At 33.9% G+C, this 19,431-nt stretch overlaps 1 protein-coding gene across 14 annotated transcripts in view; it reads right to left on the bottom strand.

The window, feature by feature from the left end:
- Window positions 1-19,431, bottom strand: part of LOC135990081 (sodium channel protein type 3 subunit alpha) — a 59,637-nt gene that overhangs the window by 19,131 nt on the left and 21,075 nt on the right. For all 14 annotated transcript variants that reach the window (XM_065637428.1, XM_065637427.1, XM_065637431.1 and 11 more), the window contains exons 13-18: window positions 18,391-18,629; window positions 15,566-15,739; window positions 13,869-14,225; window positions 11,330-11,815; window positions 1,103-1,223; window positions 378-532 (exon numbers count right to left, since the gene is read on the bottom strand). In XM_065637428.1, the coding sequence (XP_065493500.1) occupies window positions 378-532; window positions 1,103-1,223; window positions 11,330-11,815; window positions 13,869-14,225; window positions 15,566-15,739; window positions 18,391-18,629 (1,532 nt within the window). The remainder of the gene's footprint in view (window positions 1-377; window positions 533-1,102; window positions 1,224-11,329; window positions 11,816-13,868; window positions 14,226-15,565; window positions 15,740-18,390; window positions 18,630-19,431) is intronic.

Here is a 19,431-nt window from a genome sequence, read left to right as displayed (position 1 = left end):
GCCTGGAAGGAATTAAGGACTTCAAATCATACATTTAGCTATATATTCACAGTTAGCAGTAGTCCTTTGTACTCAAATCCCTTGATGAACCTGCTGAAAATCAGCATTCAATTTAAATCTTGAGTAGTTACACTGGCTGAAATAAAATTGTGCCAGCTTTACAGTGGCAAACCAGAAGTATCACTAAAAAAGTACACGTGAAATGTAACAAACTTTTTCAAGTTTGGGCCAAGTTTCACTCCATTCTGAAGTGATGGAATGCAGGTAGTTTTATACAGCTCCAAGCAAAACAAGTCTTTCTGAAGCAAATTTGAATTTTTCTGTTGCTTCTGAGGAGATATCTAAATATTTGAGCATCTGCATTTTTTTCTACTTACTAGTGCTCCACTGCTGAGGAGAATCATGAAGACAATGAAAGTCTCAAACCAGTTGTGCTCAACTATGCTGTAGCAGGTTTTTCTAAGATTCCACCAAATTTTTCCTTTGCCATCCTCTATACTTACTTGACAACATGGAAATTTCTGCACACAACCTGCATTAGATTGAGAGATATTAGTATCCAAATGCAAATTATTTCAAAGTCAATATTTACTGTGGCATCAACATTGTTAGAACGTTTAACAAATTTTATCATAATTTTTTAAATTAAACACTGAGATCCTCTTCTAAAGGATGCTGAATATCTGAATTCAGATAAGTAATTGACAGAGAAATCAGACAACAGTAGGCATAATTAATCAATCCAAAATATCGATAACATTAGTATTTTTGACAGTTGGTGTGTAACTTCCATTTGTTGTTGGAGTCTCACAAAAATTAATTTGTTCCAAATTTCAAGGGTCCTTTCAAACAAATGAAAAGCATTTTAAGAATAGAAAAGTCAATGAAGTTTCTTATTTACAAGATGTATGCAATGGCCAAGCAGATAAAGTTACTCAAAGCCTAAGGAAACCTTTTTTTGACATCCAATTTCCAGCAATCCAGGGTAAGAGTATTGAGTTCATCAAGATCCAACAGGTTTGAATGTCTCAAGAACTTAAATATGCCTAGTAATCATGCCATTTTACTAATACATCTCTTAAGTCAACAGTTATTCTACAACCTTCTGTAAAACAGGCTTCTGGTTCAAGAGCTTCTTCACTTTCAATTTCTGCTTGCTCGCCCTCTCCAGGAGGAGCAATATCAACTGTGCTGCCTTCTGATGAGCTGGATGCGTTTAGTTTCTGCAAGTAAAATTCCACAGAACAATTTTTTCTCGTTAGATACATATTCTGTAAGAAATTATACTGAATCAAATCATGCCAGTTTCTGACTTGTGAAGAACACTAAATTTATACTAACAAATACCCACCATCAGGAGTAAAAACATAGTATGACCAGTACACTGAATAGTTCTGTTTCCCAGTTTGTCTTCTCATAGGGAACAATTAAATATAATTTGGCTACTAACCTGATCCATGTATAAGACTTCTGAAGCATTCTCAGTAGTATTAAAACTGGAGAGCTTGCATGTACCACACTCTCGAGTTATTTCATTTTCTTTACTATAGAGGATAATACTGAAAATGTGTCTTAGTTTTCCCAGCAGAATGAACTAACAGAAAGCTCCACATGCCTCTTCATGTCCACTACAGATGGTGTTTTCACAAACATACACCATATCTGGATTAAAAAGTTGTAAATTTAATGGCATTTAATGGCATATTTCTGCACAATTTAATTTTTGCAGAAAGCACAAATCCAAATATCTTTGCATTCCAGTCTCCTGTGCATATTGAGAGACCACCTGAGGTTTTTTCCATCCCATTTTTTCTATCATTCTACCATTTTTGTGTACAGTGAAAAATATAGTCCTTACTACAGTACAAGCACTTCTAGAGCTGAAAACTGCAAGAACTGGAGAGTGATATGCAGCAACTGAAATTAAGTAACTTTTTACCAAGTACATTGAAATTTGGATCAGGTGAAGCTGTTTATCAGTCATGCAAGACTGCCCATAATTTTGTCCTTTTAAGAATGTATATTTTGAAAGGACAAACCTGCTAAAGATGTGCACAAATACCATTTTTGTCTTTAATTGCTTTAATCCAAAATGCATTCTCTTTTACTGTGAAACAAGGCATGTAATCAGAAAGCAACATTAAAAAAAGCATGGCAGTGAAATACTTCTGGTATATACCATGTAGCAGTAATAGGCAGGAATTTCAAGGAGGATGTAGAATGCACCTCTAACTTAAATATTTTAGACTGTACACTTACTGATATAACAAAAGGGCATTGGGTCACAGGCTGCGTTTGTGGTTTCAGCTAAGCAGATCTGGTCATGCCCTTTGACCGATGTGAAGACCTTTCTACACAAATTCTTTGAGAGAATGCTTAAGACCAATTACTTTTCATATTTAGTTTTAAAGATAGTGACATTTTTAGAATATAAAGAAAAACACTGTTCAGATGATTTGAATGATTTTGCATCATATAATAAACAACAACTTTTAAAAGAGTTGTTTCCATGTATTCTCTTCTTCAGAGACACTTCTGCGAATTTAAACTGGTTATGTACCACTTCATTTAAAACCCAGTCCCTTCAGGAAAATGCATTGGGAGCCAAGGGCTTTTTTCTGCCAGACATGAAATAAATGGCACATATATCTTTACATTGGTAAGCAATTCTTTCCTCATATTCAACTCTTTCATGAGATGAATGAAATTTTGAAAACATTTATTTTGGGTAATGGGTAATTTCAGGGTTAAGTTTCAAGAAGCTGCCCTTCACACACGCATGCAGATGTAGTTGATGTAGGGTCACTCAGACATCAGGTTGCATGGCTGATACTGCATTGTGCCCAAAAACAAAGGACTTGTCGCATAATAGAAAAGATTTCTGACAATCACAAATGGATGAGTTTGAAGAACATTCTTTCCCTTTTTAAATATCATGATTTGTCATACATGGAAAATCACATTGACAAATGTGAAAAGATTTGGATAAATTCATTGAGATTTGGATTTTTCCAGTGGTTAATTTTTGATTAGTAAACATGTTAAAATATAATGTTTCCCTTTTCATACTGCACTTCCTCTGGGATTTCCAAAATTTATATTTGTAAAACTGTTACAGCTGTATTACCTCTAAATGGAATAATTTTATTACTGGTCATGTAGATCAGTAAGTCTGAAAGAAAATGTTACGTACCTCACATAGGGAGAATATTTTAAACCTTGCTTTCTGTAATACCTTTACAGACCAAAATGCATATTAATGTACTCAGCATTATTAGCATACCACTTATTTATCCACACGTATGGCTCTCTTTCAAAAACGAAATAGGATTTGTGAATTAGCTCTCTTATTATACATCATAGTAATACAAAGAAATGAGAAGTCTGAAACCTGTCACTGAAATTATAGGCAATTTCTTCATTAAATAAAACCCAAATATTGTGAAAATAATAATCTGCGACATTCAAGTTAGGAAAATTAAAAGTAATTCATGGCCTGATCCATCATCATTAAATCAATTACTGATTTAATAGTAACAAGATAAAGGTTCATAGTAAGCATCAATTATTCATCTATATGAGTGCCAATTAAAAGACAATCAATTTTTTAGCTGCATCTTCCCATGTAAACTCTCTTGCATAGTCCTGTCAACATACTTGCTAAAACCAAGTGTCTGAGGTGCAATTTATAATCAGTACAAACAAAACCTACTATAATTCTCTTCATTATTTTTCACATAAAGCATTTTCCTCATTCTTTTTCAAATAATCTAAAACAATTGCACTATCCAAAAAAGTCATTAAGTTAATAGAACTTCTTTTCTTCACTTCAAGACACTAAATTAGGAACGAACCATTGCATTTTAAATAAGATGACTTTAACGATCTTTATTTTCTAGCAATAAAACTAATACAACTAATAGGAAGCTCAAGATACATGATGGATTAACACAATCTTTTTTTCACCTCAGAAGTGTGATTATCAGCCTCCAGAACATGCCACGCCCTGTAAATACTTATTTTTGTCTTCAGTGATATCACGTTTTCCTTTACAAGGAAACATTTGAAAGCAATTGCTTATGATGCAGCATTCTCAAGGCCTGAATCAGCAAAACAACATGCTTGACTAAAGCAGAAGCCTGAGCAATACTGTGGAAACCACATACAAAAATAAAACCCAAGACTACCTCATTAGGATTATATTTTTCTGAAAATAGTATTATAAATATTATTGTATAGCATATAGCATTAAAAAATGCTTCATCACCAAACCAAATACTTGGTTAATATATGTATAATCAGCCTCCATACTGTCCTTTCAGGGCAGTGCATCTCTTTTCAACAGCTTAGATCACTAAAACAAGCTTTGACCAACAGCATGTTAATGTGCCCATTTACAATTAAATGCATTCACTTAGGACCTGGTCTTGCTCTCATTTGATTTTATTCTAGATTTCAATAAGAGCAAGAGCAGGCTACTAAAATTTTAAGCTTTACAAACGGCTTCATGATTCAGGTGACAATAAAATAAAGGGATTCAGCCATTACAAATTGTCTTTGGTAATTCAGCCATGTGTTTTTATCCTTTGAATCTCGAAAGCTGCACTGTAATTGGGTGACAAAATATAAAATAATGGGGATCAATAACTACAAAGTGATTCTAAACTGACTTTAAATCTCAGATCACAGGATATTTGACTTTTATATAATATTAAGAAATCTACTTTAAAAATCTCTTTCCTTAAAGTTTTATTTGATGTTTGAAGCATATCTTGGTTTAAAATTTAATCAGTAGAGTCTGAGAATTTTCAGAATATTCACAAATATTGGGTTTTTTTGGCCTATCTGGAAAATTTATACTGTGATATAATATAGGTAGGTCGTACTACACTATAATCAATGGCACAAAACAAACTACTAGGTTATCCTTTTGAAGCCCATGACACTGTGCCTGAAGGAAGCAGCTTTGAATCCTGCTGTAGGACTGAAATCTCAATTCCAACAACATTCTAATGGCTAGTTTTACTAGGATAATTTGACCTCCTATGTTTCATGTAAATTTGGCTCCTGTGCCATATTGGCTCTGCCAGTTATCCATCAATTGCTTATAATGAAAAAAACCTAGGGTAAATATGCATGGGATTTTATAGAAATGATGCTGACTACTCCATAGTCTTTCTAATTTACACCAAGTAAAACCCCCAACTGAGTCACAGGCTGCTGTCGTGAAACACATTTCAAAATATCACTATTTATGAAGGAGTTTAAAGTTTAAGAAAAGAGTATTTTCAAAGTGCTTTACTCTGAGAGTTTTATAAGGGGGCTTATTTGCTAAGTAAAATATTAGCAATTACGAAACTGTTTGATCTGCTTACATTTTAGAAAACTCAAGATATGCACTGCCCAAATGAATACAGAAGGTAGTTTGTAGCACCTTGAAGATTTGCATTACAGTGCATTGTAGATTTAAAACTATAAGCATAATTTTTACGCAGTAGCTAGTGCAATAGTTTAAGTGTTAGTCATTAAGGAGCTGAAGTTGTGGCAGTAATCATTACATAAATCACTTCACACATTTCATTAAATATTTACATTTATAAGGGCTGAATCAAAAAGGGTTGTTTTTATTTTTTAAAAACTATGCATGCTCCCTTTTTCTTTGGCCTCTTTACCGTATAACATTCCAGTACTTTTATGAGCCATACTTCAAAACCTGCAGAGCATGCAGTTATTGCTAAAGATTGTATTAAAATATTCAGAAAAATCAGTAGCAGAGTTAAAAAATGTATGTTGGGGTTGCCAGTCCCACCTGACCATGCTGTGATGTGAGTCCCAAGACTCAGCAGAGAGCAGCTGTGCATGTTTCTACTGTCTTGCAATGGATAGGGAAGGTACATAGCTGAATAGCATGCAGGCCAGTCAAAGTCCATTTAAAAGTGATTATATATATGTACACATATATATGTATAACTTGCTTAGGTAACCTGTGTGAAAGTGGTGACACGTTGCTCTACCTGGTTAAAAAGCACCAGAGCTGCATTCTTGATTGCTCCAGCTTGGTTTTACCCCTGTGAGAAGTAAGAATGGTAGGTTGTGAAGTTCAAGACACAGGATCTTTAGTTTTCCTCTTTTTGGAATCTCTAATTCAAACATGGCTTTAACACAATTAAAACATAATTATTAAATATTTTATGATCAGTTGGCAAAAAGGGAAATACATACCACCTGAAATGTTCAGCAAACTTTTCTACAGAACTTGTTTATTTTAGAGAAATAAGAAATGCAGAAGCTCGACCTAATAATTCGCACTCTGAAACTGTAATTCATAAATAAAAATACAATGAATTAAATTAGTAAAGACATGGTTAGCAGATTTTGAAAGTACTCCAGTATTTATATAGTGCTTAATGCATATTAATGAAAATTTTAAGGGATTTTTGGTTTAATGTTCTAGTCTTCATTTAACTGACTATGTGATTATCTCTTTTATTTGCAAAAAGAGTACATAAAGGAAGCAAAATACTTTGAAGATAGATGTATGTCTTCCCATTCCTCCTTTCTCCTCTAATAATGGTGTTAGAACTTACAGATCTCAATGAAAACAAACCTCCTTATTTTCTCTTCAAATTAAATCTGATGAAATATTATATTGTGTAAGCTTTCTAATTTAGATTTAGTATGCTATATACTTCTGATGCCAGAATCTCTCTCTAATTGTTTCAAAAGCGGATTGGATTGGTGTGTGGACAGTGGCCCATTGGTGTACCCAGAGATACAGTGTCATTCATTAGTTATCTGCAGCTAGTCCAGTACTTAAAGAATCTGTGAATTTTGAAGATACTGTCCCAGAATTGGTCAGTTTTAGAAAACAGGAATTTAGATTGTTGGATATTTTAAAAGAAATGTGATAAAAACATCATCCAAAAAATGGATCGAATAACTACTGGGTATGTTTTGGCTAAGAAATGTGTTGAAGCCCAATGGCAATGCTTAGCTTTTGGGAATACAAGAACTGTGTTCCTGTCTTTTTAGTTACAAACAGTCACAAAAGCACTAGTGAAGCCAATCAGAAAACTGAACTTATTCCTTGTTTTGAAAATTCAGGTGATTAGATGATGAAGGGTATTTTTAAATTTATTAAAACTATCTGTTGTGTATTCAGAAGTTAATTGAGCAGCTTTACTTCTCCAAGCTGAATTTGTACTTAGTGTACATATACTGTAGATAGAAAGGTTTTTGGAATTCTGAATGATAAAGGCCTGTAGGTATTTCTTTAGTTGTGAAATAAGCTTTCCATAACTGATTAATATCTCTGAAATTACTTTTCTGTGTTGAAATCCAAAACTTTATTAATAAAGTTGTGACTCGGATATAATGAACAGTTGTGAAGTAGTACCGAAATACAATAGTTTGAAGGCTTATGTTTGGTAAGATAGATATAGTCCATTTATTCCACTGATTAGCAGGTATATTTTATAATAGAAACAGCATCCTCAGTATTAACTTTAAAAAGCACCAAATTATTCCTGTTAGTTACTTCTAATTTTCTTATTATTTTCAAAATTAATTATCTCAAGTATCTTATTTTCAGAGCAGAAATCTGTTATTTCTGATGGCTATTTCATTGGATATTTTCATTAGTTATTCATTGTCTATTTTCTGATAATAGATATTAAAGCAATCCTCTTTCGAAGTATCAATGAAATGTTCACTTCTTTCAGGTTCTTTCAGCCAACTATTACTCTAAAGTAGCAGATAACTTTTAAATCTGATAAATGTTATTGTTATGCTGCATCCAAACAGAGAGTTCCCTTAATTTCTAGTGGTGTATGTTAAAAAGATCTTCTTTAGTTCTGGAACTTGCAACCAGGTTCCAGAATAGATTCTGGTAGATTGGGAAGTTGTTAGCTAGCAAATTAATTAGAAAGTGTTTTTCTTAAATGGGAGAGGGAAAAAAAAAAAAGAGCCGGTCTTCCAAAAAGAAATTTGGTGGTTAGAGTTATTTTGCACCATAGTATATTTGATAATAAAAATAGGAAAAACTACGATTTGTTCTTCACTCACCCACAGTTACAGTTTCTATAGTAATTACCTGCTCTTGGCACACTCCTCAGGGGCACTGGCCCTGCCCCACTTCCAGCATGACCTGTTATTGCTGACAGACTTTAAATAATCATTCTGCTCTAACATCAGTGATAGTCAGTAAGACACCAGAAAAAAATGGCTTATTTTACAGTTCCTGTGTAGATCTAGCTTCCCACAGCTCTGTTGTTAAACAAAAAAGTTATTGAAGGGGATACCTCCTGAGGGTATTTTAAGTGCTGTGTACTGCCATGGTTCAGGCAGGAAAGGTCTGGCCTCTTACCCCTTGTTTTGCAGACCGGGCCTTCTCCTGGCAGGAATGCTGTCTCAGTGGTAACCCTCGAGAGGCAAAATAAAGCAAACAATGGTGTACTGTTCTAGAGAAGTAACTTAAACACTGCGCCAATATACTCTTTATCTTGCTCAAAAGACAATCAGAAGGCAGCAAAAGATTGAACAATACTGTTGACTTGATAGGAGAAGATTTGGCATCTTCACAAATGCCTGTCACACATCAGAGCATCTCTTCATGTATTACCAAAACAGGTGGATTTTTGTACACACAATAAGAAAAAACACTTTATCCTTTCCCTAAAATTCATCCCAAAGCAATGGAATAAGGAATCCAGGGCAGAAACTAGAGTTAATAGAGAATTCACAATTTTCAGAGCACTGGTAAGAAATTCCTGTCTTATTAGATACCATCCACAGTATGCACACTTGCACTGTATGAATACGTGTCAGACATTTAAACACTAAACAGTTGTGAGTGAGCAGAGCTTGAGGGACGCTCGATTGCTCCAGCTTCATAATGGTAGTGATTATTATATGCTATGGAAATACTGAGGCTCCACAGAAGTCCTAAACTTATCCTATCTCTGTTGAAAATTTATCCACAAGTTCTTAATACAGACACCATCCATTATTCACTGGTGGATTTCCCACAGTCATCTGAAATATTCACTTTCAAATTGCTTGTACAGACTTTTGGATTGGGTTTCTCTTCCTGAAGACGTATGGATACATCTGAAGTCCATTAAAAAAAAAAAAAAAAGTAAAATATCTTTCAATTTATTATGGTCCTGAAATTTGAGAATAGCCTTAGAAGAAAAAAAGCATGATGCCTGAACCAAGCAAAGATGGGAGTGAAAAGAGCAACTGGCTTGTGAAAGTCACCTTGCAATTGGTATCATTCGGAACTTCTCAGCACAACAAGGGCTTTTACTCTTTTTTCTTGGGGCGTATTTACATCACATATTCACTTGAAAGCGGAGGAGTTTCTGCCTTTGCATTGCATTTTGTTTTGTCCTCAGCTGTTCTGATAGAATATATGGCAGTACAGTGTAAACTGAACCCTTCAATCTATGTTAAAGAAGAAATAAACAAATAATAACTATGGAACAATCTTGTTTAACTGACATCACTCTGGTGACGTGCCTTATAATACAGACCCACAAGCCCTGTAGCAGAGAAAGTGGTAAAGACTGCCAGGGGACCGGGAGCCAGATGTGGACGGGAACTTCCCAAGCCAGCTCTGCTCCTGGGGCTGACGTGTCACAGAACCACACATTCAGCATCTGCAGAGCTTCTAAGCTTCCCCAGCTTCCTAATGCACAGTACAAACTTTTAAAAAAGTAACATATTTGGGAAATTTTTAGGCATGTAATTTCATAAGATGGAGTTACCAGGAAGGCACTCATCACTGTACTTATCAAAACTAACTGAAAGGAAAGCACAAAATTTGTAGTAAAACGTTGTTTTAAAGAACACCAGAATATAAGAAAATACTTAGAAGACTTTGCTGAAAGTTCATTGATCAGCTTACATGAAAAATACTTAACTCTCAGACCCAGAGTCACTCTGAAAGCTTTGTTTTTATACTAGTTAATCTCATAACTGTGTCTCTTATACTCTTAAATTGTCATGGATAAGCACTACTGCTATACTATCTTATACATCTGCATTGAAAATGTTTTTCTCATAACTGAGCAACTCAGTCAGATGATATAATATCTTGCTCTTAATCTTACAATTGTTATGCAGAGTAACCTTATTTGCAGTTGCAAATAAACACATGCTCTTTGTGTTCCTTTATGTTCTTTAGCAAAAAGACCATACTGTGATTAACCTGATCATGGCTATCCATTACTGTTATGTGGTGTAGTTTGGTATTGCTGAGGAATACAGTATTATTTGCAAATCTGGCAGCTTTACAGCTATGATACAGTCATGAATGTAGGGCTTCTTTATAGAAGAGCTTTATGGTAAACAAACCCTTGTGTATTAATGAATTATCACACAACATCATAGTTTCTAATCTAATTGAAAACATATTCATCCATCATTCCTGATCCCTTAAACCCCACAGTTCCTACATTTCTAATGTTATTGAATATAATTATATTCCGCTAAAACATTTATTAGCTTGTCATTGATCATTACTCCAACATAGGAAGTTTTCCTTGAATACCATTATCATCTGTTCGTGATCACTTCTGGTATCTGAGCCACTTATATTTTGAGGCACAGGGCTTCTGGTTTTCAGACCAACCTCTGTCTCTTTGCACAATAACAGTAGCATTAAGGCTTTCAAGTAAACCTTTTCCACGCGCATCTATATTACAGGATTATTCTGTTCTCCAGAGTAACCTGAGGTAGTGCTTTACCATGACATTGATTGGTATCTGGATTACTTCAATTCAGCCAGCCATAGTCTCTGAACCCAAAATTGGTATGAATATTAATCACAAAACATTTTAAATAGACAGAATACACCACTGTTTTATGATGTCTCAGGGTTCATGTTTAGAACTACCCTAAACAGAGAGAACGATATTTTTTCTGCACCTATATGTGAGTGGGTATGCAAAGCTGTATATGCTTGATTGTTCCTTAGCCATCTACAATGCTCTTATTTCATAAAACCTAGTCGCATTATTACTACAGAAAGAATGCCTTATGAGATGTGTGCTACTCCTAAAACCTCATAAAATTGTGAAAGAAATAATCATATTTAAAATGGTACATCTTCCAAATGCTAATAAACAGTATTCAAAATGTAATCTCTAAGGACTCTCTAGTGTATCATCACATAGGGTATTTTTTTTCTTGAATTATAATTACATAAAAAATAAAATATGAAATATATTTTCCTGCTGTGATAGTTTTTAAACAATTCTAAATATGTAATTAAGAAATATGTTAATGTATGACTTCAATTTATTTGTTAAGATACAAAAAATCCTACCTGTTTGCTTTCTTCCAAATCAGATTCACTGCTAAATTCTTCTGTATTTAAATTTTCAAAATCTGATTCTCCAACTGCAATTGGCACTGTCACAGTGAGGCCTGGATTGTTTATGAATGACATGTAATCATTTTCATCGATCACATATTTTTCCACACTGCTGCCTGTGCCTACACCACTGGTGGTTCCATTCCCATCTTTAAGACAATTCGGATCTTTGCTTATTTCCACGGCAGTATGATTGGAAATGCAGCTGTCTTTCTTGTTGTTTAACTCTTCAAGTGCTTTAATTTCCTCTAAAGCTTTCTGCTTTCTAACAAAAGCTTTTTGGATGAACTCCCGTATCTTCTTTTTAACATAATCTATTCCCTTCTGAATCCTTGCCACAGCAATCTGGAGATTGTTCATTTCATTATCATCATCAGTAGCAGCAAGGTTGTCTGAACTGAATGAGCTCAGCAGCAAGGCCAGAAACAGGTTCAATACCTAAAAGATGAGAGAATGCAGCTTTATAGTAAATACATACATACAAGAATTGAGTGTTTTTACAGAATGTTGTCAAATAGCATACATTGTTTTGAAAAGCAACATTCACTAATATAGCACCTTAAACTACAGAAGATCTCCTTACTTATTTTGATCAGTATTCACCCAGAAGAAAAAACAGACAAGCTAATACCTAAATATTTTAAATTTTTGATCTTTCTTTGAATCAGCATGGTTGCTTAGACTCTAAAATTCAAAAAAAAAAAGTTACAAAAATTCTAGCTCTACATATTCCTCAGAGGTTTGAGAAGCTGCTGTCCAGATCTCTTAAAATCACTTGGAATTTAAGTAGAATTAAATAAACATTATTTGTAAAATCAGATGCATTTTTGTGATGCAGATATTTTAGAAACTTATGTCAGTTAATGCTCTAATAACCTACTTAGACTTTCTAACTCCTATTTGGAAGATTATACCATGAGACTATGATTTTCTCTTAATTCTGAGCTTGTCTCTTAAATTCTATAAAGCTTGTCATAAAAGGATAAAAGGAATATTTTAAAAAAGAATTTTACACTTTAATCTCTATTATTTATAATAATACTATATTATTTGTAATTGGATTTTTTTCCTTTTTCACTAGGCAAAAAATGAATATTTTGTTTGCTCTTATGTAAGAATTTGAAATAAATGGACTTCTTTCATCAGCAGGCAAAAATCTCAGCCCCACTATTGCCTGAGAACTGTGATTTATTGCCTCAGAATTCAAACATCATTATTGTTATTTTAATATAATCTCCTATAAACTGTAAGTATTTCACTAAATCTTATAAGCAATTAATCATTTCATACTTTCAGTCCGATATACCAACAGGCATCGAAAGTTGCCATGATATGGCAAAATGGTATAAATAAGGTTCCCCACTGTTAAATGGGTTAGGCCTCTCATTTGGACTTTCTCTGAGATTCGATTCTGCAGACTTTCACAGTTCCAGAAAAGACTCCTGAAGGCAAAAAGGCACTTGGAAGAAAGAATAAAATGTGAATCTGAAACAGTATTTCTATGCTGAAGCTAATGCTAAAAAAAAACCCCAATAGTAGAGCAGGTTACTGATCATAACTTCTTTCTGGGCCTCTGCACATTTCTGCTGATATCATGTCGAGATTGTACGGCCATGTAAATCACTAGTATACAAACATTTTGAATTCTAATTTATAAAAAGTTCTATCAGTTAAAATACAACACTGAAAGAAGATAATTTTGACAGGTAGTGAAATACAGTTTTTAGACATATCAGAATGAACTGCAAAGATTAACAGCAAAAGAAACTTAAAAATAAAGTAAAACTGTAAATGGTACATTCCTCATATAATCCTGATTTCTAAGAAGTTCTCACCAATTCAATGCTTATCAATTGAACCTTTGGCGTTTTAACTTGTCAGACTGAATTAAAATTTTGATATAACTACTTTTTTCTATAATTTTGAGTTAGAAGCTTTTAAACACATTTTTAGGATAGACATCCAATTACTCTGTGTTTCATTTCTATTTTTTACACCTAAACAGGCCAAAAAGTTCATTCCTTAAATTCAAGATATTCTATATAACGACAGCTACATTATACTTTATTAAGTCAGAAGTATGAGTGCTGAAATTAGCTGTAATGGGTGTAAGGAAGCCCATCAGATTTTTTTTTCTCTGAAGAAGCAGCTGCCCAGGAGCTGGTGCAGCATCAGCTTTATTGTTTCAAGAGTAGTTAGAAAGACATTTGGATCTAAACAGCACTTCTAAATTAGCTGCAGCACTCCCATGATAGGGTGTTTGATTTGACATTTTGGTGTATTCCTGAATTCCTGGACCTATGGTGAGAGCACTCCAGTGTATGGAAATGAGTGAAAAGAGGGAGAAGAGGATCATCGTCTGTTTTTATGCAAACTCTAGCACATTCAGATTTATTTTTTAATTCTAAACTGAAATATGACAAACATTCTCATTGCCCAGCTGTAAATTACGTGCATTTTGCATCAATGTTCAGAAGTGTTCATCACATACCACTAGGTTTCCAATTACCATGACCAGCATGAAAACAATAAGGCACATGGTTTGGCCCGCAACCTCCATGCAGTCCCACATGGTTTCTATCCATTCCCCGCACAGCACTCGGAATACAATCAGGAAAGAGTGGAAAAAGTCATGCATGTGCCAGCGTGGAAGTTCGCAGTCACTGGAGATCTTGCAGACACATTCCTTGTAGCTTTTCCCAAACAGCTGCATCCCCACCACAGCGAAAATGAACACAATGATGGCCAGCACCAGGGTCAGATTTCCCAGAGCCCCCACTGAGTTGCCAATAATCTTAATCAGCATATTTAGAGTTGGCCAAGATTTTGCCAGTTTGAAAACTCGAAGCTGAAAAACAAAAACACAGAGGAAACATTGGCATTAGTTATAAACCAGAAGCTAGGTTGCAGTTGTTTAGCAGAGCATATCAGTTTCTGTAAATTAATTTGTTCTTCAGTAGGAACATATTATTATTTTAGTGGAAAGCAGGGTGCATGGTGTATTTGCCTAAACTGCAGTGTTCAGCATTTCATCGCAGAGATGTATATAGGAAAAAAAAAAACAAAACACATAATTTGTGTTTGTACCACATTTTATTTTAATATTTTGAAACACCCACTTACAGATGGTTACTGAACAATTCTTAAACACTTTTTCGAAGTTTGTGCTCTTTTCATCACCTTCACTACACCCTCTCTGCTGGCTTGGTTCCACATTTCCCTTAGCACCACATTAGGTCTTCCAGACTTAGTGAGAAGACAATTTTTGAAGCAACAATTTGATGCTGATACTGTCATGTCCATTCAAATTGTAAACACTAACTGAAAAATAATTTTCAGCAACCAAATCATGGTATGTGAAGTTGGGTACCATTGTGACTGGTGCTAATAAGCTAAGTCACTACTTCCTGCTCTATATATTAGGAAATAATCTAGGATTTCAGGTGATGTGGTAACTATTAGTAAGACAAACTTTTAAATAATCAATCTTGTGTCTCCAGTAAACATACCTATAAACTAGTTCATGTACAATACTAATTGCTATTAAAAATTATAACATATTAAAAATATATAAAATATATAAAAAATAAATATACAAAAATATATAAAATATATTAAATCTATTAAAAATTGCTGAATAATATTTCTGTTTAAGTGCCATCGTAGGGTCATATTGTGATGACTCTTTGTTACATGTAACTGAGTTACTGAATGTTTATTCTTGGTGCCCATTAAAATAAATGTTGTGAGAAGAGGATCTGCATAAGGGCTTTATGACTAGCACAAGGTACTGTTCACACTATAAAGATTAAATTTGTTATGATTCTTTATGTTGTGGCAAGATGTATATTTTTACAGATATTCAGCTTTGATGAATCTTAACGAAATCAGTATAAGTAAGATTTCCAAAATTCTCAAAAGGTAGCAGTTAGTCTTATGCTGGCAAAGGATATCAGTAGGATGGGATATCGATAGGATAATTTGGTACCATAAGATATCAAAGGATATCAATTGACAAACACCTTAAACTTGTACTTATCAAATATGGCTTGCAAATCGGGCATGTAGGAAAAACAGTGTGAGCCATTTAAGTATATATCTTCACAGTATTGGTAATTATTACAGACATCAGCACATTTTTTTGAGTGAGACAATTGCATGCAGATGTTTGATTATCAAGGTATTTACCAATCTGAATGACCGAAGAACAGATAATCCTTCAACATTTGCAAGACCAAGCTCCATTAAACTAAGGCTTACAATAATACCATCAAAAATATTCCAGCCTTCTTGGAAATAATAATAAGGGTCCATGGCAATTATCTTTAGTACCATTTCTGCAGTGAATATCCCAGTGAATACCTAAAACAAAATGCAAGTAATTAGTTGAGATGTTATGAGTAATTTAATTTACCGTTACATTTATACAGTCCTAAAATTATATTCGGCCCTTTGAAGGCAACCACAAGGCTGATGTGGGCCCCAGTGAAAATGAGTTTGACATCTCTTGTCTAGAGGAGAGTCCCAGTAAAGCAAAATAAGTCTTCACAGCACGTTTTTTTCTTGCTCACAGTCTAAAGGGAAGTGCTAGAAGAAACCCTTTGAGGTCAGACTCTCTAAGAACAGCCTCTCTAAGGTCTCTCTTTTAGGTCAGAGCTGAAGAGTATGGCTGAAACAGGGGAAGTTGGAGTTTCTTGCACTGAACTTCATGTAAGGATACAGAGGTTTCATGCACAGCCTCTATTCTGTGTGATGGCTATTGCCTTTTGGGAAGAAGAACTTCATGGTGATAATGTTCTTTGAAATATCTAGAAGCGCCAAGTGTGAAATTACCAATGCCCTTGGAGTACAATGCAAAAACACTAAAAACACATGAATGTTTTGCACAATGCTCAAAGGATATCCTGGATGATCCAAAAGTCTACTAAAGTGCACCAACATACTCTGCCATAGTCCTGTCATAGTATTTTACTCAGCTTATTCTCAGTACTTCTATGGCAAGTTTTATGGAAACAAAGCTGACTTTTTACGACACTGTAACTATACTCATGATTACCTTTTAATTTAAGAAGATTAGGAGGTGGATATAATGCTGTGGAAACATTCACCATTGGCAAAGTGTAAATATTACCATTTTTTAAAGTGTATACTTTTGAGAAACTAGAAATGCAGCAAGAAGCACTATACTATTAAATTGAGAGATGATAGATGTTACCATATAACAAGAAGAATGTAACAGGTGTGGTGAAGAGAACACAACAAAGATTATTCTGGACAAAACTGTCATATTTGTCAAAATAATTGAAAAAAAGAAAAATTAATTTTAAAATATTTCCTTCAAGAATAACCCAACCCATCCACAAACTACTTTTTCTTAGCATGACTGCATCTCCAAATACACAAAAATACATTTTAATGGAAGTAAGCTCAAGTTTTCTTATAGTTACTTAGGACTATTGAATACTGAATGAATTTTAGTATTATGAAAATGAATAATTGCATTTTAGAATTATTTCTTCCTTCTCATTAAAATGCTACAGAAAAGGCAGAGTCATATTTGTCGTATTTAATTTATCCTCAAACAGATCGTGATGTCACAAGCGAAGAGCAAATTAACATATTTTGAATGGAAATCACAAAATTAAGGTTAATAGATTAATACAGTAAGGAACAAAAAATTTAATTGAAAACAGCAGGAATAGCATTCACTGCATATATTTAGTCCTAATTAATGATACTAGATTGTTGTAAAGGTAGTTAAAAATATGACTGCTGCTAGCTTAGAGTAAAAAATTAATAATATGATATGGGAAAAGGCAGAAGAGCTTGTAAATATAAATGGTTGGGGAGAAATAATTCTAATACAACAGACCAAAATTTTAAAATACAATAGTCTGTAATCTCTGATGAATATAAGAATATGTCAGTAATAAAATCCTTGTCCAGGAGAAAGGAAACTGTAATGCACTCAAGAACAAACACATAGGTAGTAAGTTCACCATCAGTTCTATTCTTTAGAAAAGTCATAGAAGGACGTATTACCAGTATATATAAGGAGCATGTTTAGACTTTAAAACCTACTGTGACAGAGAAATCTATTACTGCTTCATTGAAATATTAGCAGACTTTTCAAAATGAATCTTTTTGAGTGATTAGTTCAGAACACTTGGTTGGTTTTGGTTTTCAGGACTGCATGCTGTGTGAGGCAATCCAGACCTCTCCTGTGTAAACTATTGGTAGTTATGTGAGCTGGCAAAAAAATTAAAAATGGATGAATCTTCTGAAACAAACACTTGCAAGGTTCAGTCCTCGACTTCCTGAGTATCAGAAGCAAAAGGAGAGATACAGACAAGAACATTGAAGTGTTATGCCACATTTAGGTATGTGCATAGAAAAGGAATTACATGTAACCCTAAATCTCTGGATCAGGCTAAAATTGGGAAAGGCATCACTAATAATCTTACAGATATGATGTGCTTTTTGTTAGAGAATAAATAATAATCTAGTTTTTAAAGTATTTTTAGCTACCTAAAGTGGCAAGGACTTGCTGCCAACTTACTGCCAAGAAATATGCCTTTCTTGGACGTGTACTTTCACTGTAGCATAACTGAAAAAAATTCAAAGAGAAATTCTGACATCTGAATACTTCACCAATTTCTTACAGAAGAAAAATACTTTCTATGGTGGAATATAAGTACTGTGGTAAAAATTAGATAATCTATCTTAACATTATAATGAAAAAAGCCAAAGTAGACCTCAAGAAATCTGACAATTCAGTGAAGACTGCACTTCCACACATATACAGTTATTTCATTATAGTAGTGACAAAATAGATTCATGAAAGTTAAAGGTTCCAGCAAAAATTGCTTTATCTGTGAAAATCATATATACAGTTTCTAAACTGATCATAAAAACCAACCTGGAATAAATTTAAAACCAATGCAATGCATCCGTGGATTTCTTCTTTTAGATAGGGTATTTTTACATCAAGTAGTGTGTGACAAACTACTTACCAGGTTCCCCACAGAAAGGACACTGCTAAACTGTTCTGTCATTGGGTAATGTTCCATGGCCATAAACAAGGTGTTTAAAACAATGCAAATAGTTATAGCAAGATCAACAAATGGATCCATCACAACTAAATTGACGACGTGTTTTACTTTTAACCACGGACTCCAGCAATCCCAGATCAAGAAAGTATTTGCAAATCTGTACCAGCATGGTGGGCATTTCTGTCTGGATTCTTCGAGCTCTGAAAAAAAAATTAAAAAAAACCCAAACAAAACAACCAAAACCACAAACCTTCCAATTACATCCTCTGGAAGTTCTTTAAAATATATAAAAAGATTAAATCATTCAAATAAATGGCTCACACTGACATGGGATTTCCCTCACCTATGTTTAGCCATCTTAAAGTTAAGCATCTAATTTATTTAAGCTCCTCTGCAGCCAATGGACAGTGAAGTTATCTCTAAAGAGTGAATCATCTCAGACATCTATCTAAAGAGAGAAATGTGTTTGTCTCTTTCCTATGACAGTAGGAAGAGTCTAGACATTTAGTTAGGTTGCTTACAGCAGATATCTTAATTTTGGATATTAAAAGTTAACATGACTCCATCAGCAGCGAGATGATGTATATAATTTGTATAAGCTTCATAAAACACAAAATTTTTGTGTTAGGTATGTAACATGTACATATTTTGATTTGAGCTACTAAAAATATGATATAATATTTGCCATTATGCTGAACCGCTACCGCTGTCATAACAGATAAATGACTCGGTGTGCATATCTATAATTTCTTATTTGAATCAATATTTCTAATATACAGAGTGCCTGTTCTCTTATTTTTAAAATTATCATTTGGCTTTGAAAATGTATAGTTGCAGTGTCTATAATTTGAATAACAGAACAGTGTTGGTATTAGCAGAACAACTCTGCCTTCAATAAGGATCTTTACAAACTATTTTTTCTTCCATTTCATTGCCAACATTGTCAAAGTTATAGATGAATAGTAACTTACTACTGAGTTAATAGCAAGATTAATGTCTAAT

The sequence above is a fragment of the Caloenas nicobarica genome, chromosome 6, assembly GCF_036013445.1.
Source record: "Caloenas nicobarica isolate bCalNic1 chromosome 6, bCalNic1.hap1, whole genome shotgun sequence".
Classification (NCBI taxonomy): Eukaryota; Metazoa; Chordata; class Aves; order Columbiformes; family Columbidae; genus Caloenas; species Caloenas nicobarica.
Note: the sequence above shows the minus strand (reverse complement) of the source record. Positions and strands in the feature narration are given on the sequence as shown.